Source organism: Rhamphochromis longiceps, linkage group LG10 (genome assembly GCF_057381845.1).
Source record: "Rhamphochromis longiceps isolate RC_006_pf linkage group LG10, R_longiceps_female_GT1.1, whole genome shotgun sequence".
Lineage (NCBI taxonomy): Eukaryota > Metazoa > Chordata > Actinopteri > Cichliformes > Cichlidae > Rhamphochromis > Rhamphochromis longiceps.
Genome location: NC_140566.1, coordinates 34,578,217 through 34,586,285, shown reverse-complemented (window position 1 = coordinate 34,586,285; position 8,069 = coordinate 34,578,217). Strand labels below are relative to the sequence as shown.

The window sequence follows — 8,069 nt, the reverse complement described above, 5'->3', positions numbered from 1 at the left end:
AACTAATCCAGCCAACAGTCGCCTCAAGGCGCATGCTCAGCAGTGTTGGGCAAGTTACTTTGAAAAAGTAATTAATTATAGTTACTTTTTTGAAGTAGTAACTAGTAACTGTTAGTGAATGATTTACAAGATTCTAAAAGTAATTAATTACTTGAAAACTAACTATTGCGTTACTTAAAAAAAATGTTTGACCCTCTGGGGTCCAGGATATAATCTGATGTTTCCTCCACATTTTCCCTTAAAAACTATTTATTTGCCTTGTTTGGTCTCGTTCTTTTCAGCACAGCCTCACGTGTCTGAATTTACAGTTGTTTTCATTTTGACAGACTGTATTAACACAATTGATCTAAAATCAGACAAAAAACATAAAATCTGGGTAGAAAGTGATATTTTTTACTGTAATAACCACAAACATGTTTATTGATCATATTTCATAACTTTAAATGCAAATATAAATTGTCAGTTTATATTTGTGTCTCCATGTGTAAAATCATACGCACAAGTTTTGCAAACAAAAGTTATTTGCAGCCATTTACCTTTGACCCTTTTTTTAAAAAAATAATCTTTTCAAACTATTTACACAATTTATATTTTTATATTTATTTCTATTTACAGAACAATCAGCTGTTCTTCAATAAGATGCCACAAATTATTTGTGCCACTCCAAATATTTCTGTCCACTATAAAGCAGAACATCACAGCCTGATACCTGCAGGTCTGACAGCAGCAGGTGTATCACTCCTGTTTCTACCTGGAGACAGCAGTCGCCTCATTGTTCTGACACACAACACAAAACTATCCACAACACTACACACTAACTACACAAGACAACACATTAACTACACACTGCAAACACGCTAAACATCACAAATCTCTCACATCTCAAAACTCGCTCTCTCTCTTTCTGCTGTCTCGCTCTCTCTCTTCCTAAACAACCAAACGTCATGTTGCCAAATCATTTTTTGATTGGTCGACATGGTGCATTTTTCCACCAACACAAACTGGCTGTTTTATGTTTTGTTTTTTTATTTCTTGCTCATAAGCAGAGCGTGCTCGCTGCGCTGTCCTTAGACAGTAAACATGAAACTATTGAGGAAAAACACGCGTATATATTGTTTATCATGACTCCCTGAGCTCCAGGTGTTGTGCCAGAAAGTGATCGTGATTGCCGCCCGCGGGAGCGCGCACACCTGCTTGAAGTTGTAGCGCCCTACTTACATAGGCTGTATAAAGTCCAAATAAATGATGTTTAAATAAAACATTCCCAACTTGTGCTAACTAAATACAATACAATAAGGATAATGGGAGGTTTAAGTTTGTTCTTATGCTCTAATACACAGGTCTCGAACTCCAGGCCTCGAAGGCCAATGTCGTGCAGGTTTTGGATGTGTCCTTGATCCAACACAGCTGATTGAAATGGCTAAATGGCCTCCTCAACATGTCTTGAAGGCTGTATCCCTATTCAGGGTCTGCAGCCTTAAAGGCCGCATTTTAAGGCCGATTACGTCACAGCGGCGCGCCGAAGGCTGTCCCAATTCAAAGGCTGCTCGAAATGCGGCCCTCACATGCGTCCTTCATTTCCCTGAATTTTAAGGACGTGGCGGTGTAGACTTAGTGGCCCAACATATCCCAGAATGCATAGCGCGGCGGTGCGTGTGGATAATTTTGCCGAAAAAAACGGCGGATGAGGGGCAGCCGAAGAGTGAACTTTAAGTACTGAATATTTTGTCACTTATTTATGTGCAAATGTTTAATAACGAAGAACATTAAACATTACTGTTGGCCACATGTCGGCAAAGTCATGTGACATTAGTGACGTTTGTACTAACTTGGTTTTAAAGCCTTTACTTTAAAATATACGCCGTTCAATAGCTGAGCTTAATCAGAGAATGATCAAAGCTCATGTAGAAACAAACAAATGAACACAAGATTTTCTCCTTCATCTCTGTCAAACAAAGCTGTATGACACGTTTCCAGCTGTTAGTATCATGGTTGCTAGACCGCCCCATTTCACAAGCCTCGCACTTCCGGCCTTAGCGGTCTTTAAGTACGCGGCCCTTGTGGACCGTTAAGGCTGCAGACCCTGAATTGGGATACAGCTATGGACAGCTACTTCCGTGCAACTGATATAAGATGCGGTAAGCTGAAGACAGCTTCAACCGTCTGTTTGTTGAAAAATAGTAACATGACCGCATTTTCTTAGTTAGTAACGGTAACGCCGTTGTAACGATAGAAATAGTAATTAGTTAGTTACTCGTTACTGAAAAAAGTAACGCCGTTATTCCCATCCCTGGTGCTCAGTAACATCCAAACTAGTCTGATACCACATCAGCAATATTACTGGTCAGATAAATGCATTTAAAATACCCCGACATGAAAAACAAAATCCAGCCGAGCGCTAAAGTTTCCATGTGAAAATCTGCACTTTACGTTCATGCTCTTAAAGAAAAAAAAATAAACCAGCATATAAGGTCTGACAGGAGAGAAGTCTCAATTATTTTAATGTTCAGTGTCTCTTCCAAGGCTAAATTATGCTAAAGGTGACTTGAACTGGGTGAAGATCATTTTTTTCCCTGATAAAACATACTTTTCATCAGAATACATTAAAGCAGAATAGTCCATGGCAAACTGAATTACTGCATTTCCCCCGTATACATCTTAAAACATATCATCCAGGACCCAATAAAAACTAAAGCAACACAACGAAAGTCACAACTACAATGTTTGAACAAAAAGTAGAGGGCCCATGATAGAGCCCTGTGGAACTCCACACCAGTAAGAAAACACAACCCCCCCCAATGTGGTCTCTTTATTACATTTTTATAAATCAAGGGGGGAGTAAAATAGTTCAGGTCGAGCCTTTAAAGGCTTTTTAAACATGTGTACTCATGTTTTCTGACTAAAGTAACCATTTTCAGAACTATATAATTGTATGCAGTCTATTTTAACATGCAGTTTCTCATTAAACCACAAAACTGTGTCTGTGTCACAGTGAAGGATCCCTCCATCCTTCTTAATCTGATACTGTCAAACATCCAGATGCCGTTACCAAAAAGTACTTACACCACAATATAAAGAAATGTATTATATTTAAAAAAAAAAGAAAAAAAAAAAAGAGTATCACCACTTTGATGTACAGTTGTTCAGGATCAAATTATCAAACAGTTTGTGTATACGTCTGTAAACATAATTATTTCTGCTGTAAAGTTTTAACATGTGAATCTATGAGGAGTGACTCACTGTTGGATATTAGTGGAATTATTGGTTTTCATCAATTTCATAAAAATAAAAATAAAAAAACCCCCACAAATGTTTGACTTAAATGTTTTAGGGATTTTTTTTTCAGAAGTGAACATTTTTCACTACAGGACTCAAAAGTGAAACCTTCAGATATATAAGTTAAAAACTCTTCTTGTTCTAAATGTAAATTTTGGGTTCCAACAAACAGACGTGATCACATCTTTTATTCATTTTATTGAGAATCACTTCACTTTTCCTTCGCCCTGCAGCTTTGAACCCACCGTCCAGCTTCAGTCCCGCTGTGAGCAGGCGTCGTGTTCCTCTCAAACAAACTGTCAGGAGCCTCCTACAGTCTCTACTGAGATTATTTTTTATAGGTCAGTACAAAAGTGGCAATGGCGGCATCGCATTCAGCGTCATAAAGCGTCGTAGTCGTCGTCGTCTTCATGCTTCCTCTTCAGCGACTCTCCGCCGGAGTTCTGTGACACCATGTTGGTCGTAATGAGGATGTTCTTGGAGCCAATCAGAGATGGGTTGATGAGGACGTTGGAGACAGCGGGTGTGGATGGCGTTGCTATGGGGACAGAGCGAGCATCAAGGTTTTTATATAAGTAAACTGTTCATTTAAACATGATTCTGTTTGGCCATTAAAATGTTTCTCTGGACAGATTTTTGTCCGTGGGTTCAGGAGTTGGTGGAGAACTTTTTAACAGTTTCTTCCACATTAAAGTGTTTTTCACAGGTATTCATACGTCTGACTCTTGTTCCATCAAAGCATGAAGCAAAAAATAAAACGGCTCTGTTCTTACTGGGTTTGGTGGTGGTCGTCTGAGAGGGCGGCGGGATCTGCACAGTGAACCTCTGACCCGTCAAAGACACTGGAGTCCCGACTTTAGTGGTGACCGACTGCACAGACGGCGTCCCTGAGGAGGAAATGGCGCTACGCTTTCAGCATCCAGAATCGTACTTTAATACTTGGATTTATAAATCACATAATGATAAAGCTGAAACTCACCGAGCGTGGGCGTGGTCGGCCTGCTGGTGACGGCGCCGACACTGAGGCGAGGCACCGATATCCTGTTGGCAGACGACGACACCTGGAAAATAAACTGTTGGTAACCACAAACAAAGACAACGTGAAAGCTGAGGATGACCACGAGAGGTTGTGTCTCACCTTCTTCTGTATGGACTTCAGTCTGTAGTTGGGGGCGGTCAGACAGTAGCGGTCTGGGGGCAGCCGGGGGCCGGTGTAGGGCTTGATGAGAGGGAGGGGGGTCTGGTTCTTCTGCCTGGCAACCTCCAACAGGAACTGGAAACACAGAGAGGGTGAAGCAGCTATCAGATCAGCCCTGTCGCTACAGTCAGCTGGTTCCTGTAGAGTGACGGTCTTAATGATCAGAATAGAATCTGCAGTCTCCATTTTCCTCACTGACATTCTAGACCCCTGACGAACGAATCAAGAAGCGAACGTTACGCCCATCTGTGAAGACTTACATCTCGTGGCGGAGGTGAGGTGAACGACTGATCCATGCGGCACTGGATGGCCAGTCTGATGTCGTCGGCGTCCACGTTGGACTTGTTGGCGTGTGAGGCGTAGGTTTTGGCATCTTCGATGATGGTGGTCACGTATCCTGTGGACACAAACAACAACTGAGTTGTTCAGAACAGCTCCTGCATGATTCGCAGTTCAGAATAATCCTTCTTTGTCCGAGAGTGTCAGAAATATTCAGTCGGGATATCAGAGCATTGTTCCCATTGGCTCTGAAACAGAAATAACTTACTGTAGGTGAACTCCAGCATCTGGTTGATGACTCTGGGCTCATACTCTGTGATTCCCATGTCCTTCAGGATCTGGATCATCACCTACAGAGGAAACGAATAACTTAAAATCTCAGTGCAACAAACTCAAACATGCTCTCAATTTTACTTTTCCCGCAGATTTTTACTGCATCTCCCATTTTTACTCTCTGGAAAACTGTCAGGATAAAAGAAGCTGGATAAATAAATTATCCCGGAAACGTGGTGCTGGAGCGAGGTACAGCGTCCGGCCTTGTCTCGCAGGGTGCACCAAACCAGGGTATTTACAAACACACCATAGGGTGACAAACGGCTTCACCAAAGCACCAACAGCTCGCGACTAAAGGCTAGGCTAGAGTGCGGCTGCTATTGTTTTGAACGGCAACGTTGCTAAGCTAAGCAGGCTATCATGTTGCACAACTGCAAAGGGTCACCAATTAATCAACACAAATCCAGCAACAAAGTTCACCATCAGACAATAAACGGGAGAAGAAACTCCCCAATGTGAACCAAATTTGCACCAAAACACCGACAGGCTAGCATGTTAGCCGCTATTGCTTTGAGTTGCAGTGTCGCTAGCTAAGACAGGCCAGTCTAGCTAACGAGCAACGCGGATGCATTAAAGATTATCGAGCAAAGCAAAAAGCTCGACTCAAACTGTACAATATAAATGAAAAAGCTCGTTTCTGACCTGAGCATCTTTCGGGATTGTTTTCGGAGCAGACATTTTAACTTCCCTCGCTGCGCCTTTGCTTCCTCTTCTTCTACTGTTTCCGTTCACAGCTGAGCCATTGACCGAATCCGGAAATGAAAGAAAACACAGGAACTGCAACTGCTCCGAGTTAAGAGCTTTCAAAATAAACCTCAAATTTATAAATCAGAAAAATCAAGATTTTATTAATTTCTTTTACAACTAACACCTGATGTCTCGTATTATGTAGACAAATTTAATTAACAAAACAAGATAAGTAATACGAAACACATAATAACACGTTTTAATAAACTTCAAAGTACAATAAAAGTAAGTCATTAAAGTTGAGCAAATCTAGGTTTTTGATTTGTCTCTTATTCCCGTTTTAATCATTTTGCTTACATCACGAGATAAGTTTATCATTGATTTAAACTGATGTTTTTTCTACTTTATGTCTTTTAAATATGACAAAGTTCTACCTCTAAATATTCATGGTTTAAACTTTTGAGTATCTTTGAGGTTATAACTACACAGTACCTGCAGGGGGCGCCACAGGAAGACATATTGAACTCTAAAGCCTGCGTGAAAAATAAGCTACAAACCAAAGTTATCAAACTAAACCAAACATGTGGAAAACATCTAAAAATGTAATTCACTGAAATTAAAACAAGAAGAATCTCTGAAACAATCAGTCTGCATTTTTCTTTTATTTTTGGCTGCTTGACAAACAAAAAATTAATCAGAAAATTAACACTTAAAACTTTTTAAATGGTTGAATATTTCTATGACACTCTTTTAGGAAAAATCTGCTGAATGAAATTAAATTAAACTGAAAACTATAAACTATTTTTTATTGAATCTCACAAACACAAACTTCTGCTTCTTTTTCATTTGCAGGTTAATTTTAGTGACAAATAACACGAATAATAATAATAATAATAATAATAATAATAACTGTGGCACAGTGACTTGGAAATAAGAAGAAAAACTTGATGACGAGATAAGAAGAAGTGTTTTCTGAGAGGTGATAAAAAACATTCACTGTCACTCACCTCTGAGACTAAAGAGGAGTCTCTGCAGGTTTCCAGGTGTTCCTAAATACTTGATCCAAACACAAGGATGGGAATAACGCCGCCACGAGAGGGAAGCGGACGTTACAGCCTGAAGGCCTCGCGGTAAGAAGATGAAGCGAGCCACTGCATGACCAACGCTCTGATGAGACTTTGGAATTCGTCACATTTCACCATCACACTGTGTTTGCTGAGCAAGAAGTAAGACTCTGTTTACATACGTGTACAATAAAATAACATTTATTGAGCTTTAACACTCGACTCAACACGCACCAAATTAAGTCACAGATAAACATTAAATCACAGCTTTATCTGCTGCCTGATAACCCAGATATATCTATGATAATCAGGATTTTTTATTATTTCCCAGGATATTCCGACACCATTGGAGCAGCGATCAAAGGCAACCAGACCTCCACTTTTGGGGTCCCCAATCATCTTACGGCCATTTTTTACTCCAATGAGACCAAAGTTTACATAAATAGCTTGAAGTTGTATTCAATGATATCTCCAACTGCTGACGGAACCATGAACGCATCATGAGAGTGTTTACTGAAGCATTTATGACCAGAAGAGTCGCCGCCTCCTGGACATTTCAAATTATACAGGTTTAAAGGACTGTAGACCTGTGGCCTCCCACATCGAAGAGGACTCTGAAATATAGACTTGAGGATAATCGCTTGATATCAGCAAGGATGGATGAACATCCGACTCCTCCTACGTCAGCTCTGCAGATAAGAGTCCCAGCGTGGAGCCAAAACACCGCCGACACCATCCACAGAGGTCTGGGTCATGGACTTCACCCAGGAGCCATTAGAGAATAAAGCTTTGATATGGAGTCAGATTTTGATAAACAGAGTGATGCTGTGTTCTTCCCACAGCTGAGCTCATCATCAAACACGCTTTTCTCAAATAACCATTCATCAGCTCGCCGCAGACAGCATTCCTGTATTTACCCGCAGCGTTTATGACACACATTCTCGCCATAAAGCCATGAGAACCGCCACACCTCGCCGACTGTACGCTGCTCTGTGTGCATGACAGTGTGTGTGTGTGTGTGTGTGTGTGTGTGTGTGTTTAAATGATTAACCTTTACAGTCTCTAAGACTTGTAAACGAGGGCGCTCATATCTGCAGAAAAACTTCAACAGCGAGGCGGAAATCCTGCCGCAGACATTATTTTAGTTTCATCTCACTGACGAATGAACGAGTCTCTGGCTGTCTTTAGCATGACAGCTTTCCACAGGTAACTGGAGGTGTACTTACACGACG

General features: G+C 40.8%; 1 protein-coding gene across 1 annotated transcript; it reads right to left on the bottom strand.

The window, feature by feature from the left end:
• Nucleotides 1-2,485: 2,485 nt before the first annotated feature.
• On the bottom strand, nucleotides 2,486-5,830 carry taf9 (TAF9 RNA polymerase II, TATA box binding protein (TBP)-associated factor). The gene is made up of 7 exons (XM_085421397.1): nucleotides 5,729-5,830; nucleotides 5,022-5,103; nucleotides 4,735-4,871; nucleotides 4,415-4,549; nucleotides 4,256-4,337; nucleotides 4,050-4,163; nucleotides 2,486-3,814 (listed from the first exon to the last, which is right to left on the bottom strand). The coding sequence occupies exons 1-7, from the start codon at nucleotides 5,762-5,764 to the stop codon at nucleotides 3,657-3,659; spliced, it is 744 nt and encodes a 247-aa protein (XP_085277523.1). The 5' UTR covers nucleotides 5,765-5,830; the 3' UTR covers nucleotides 2,486-3,656.
• Nucleotides 5,831-8,069: the final 2,239 nt, after the last annotated feature.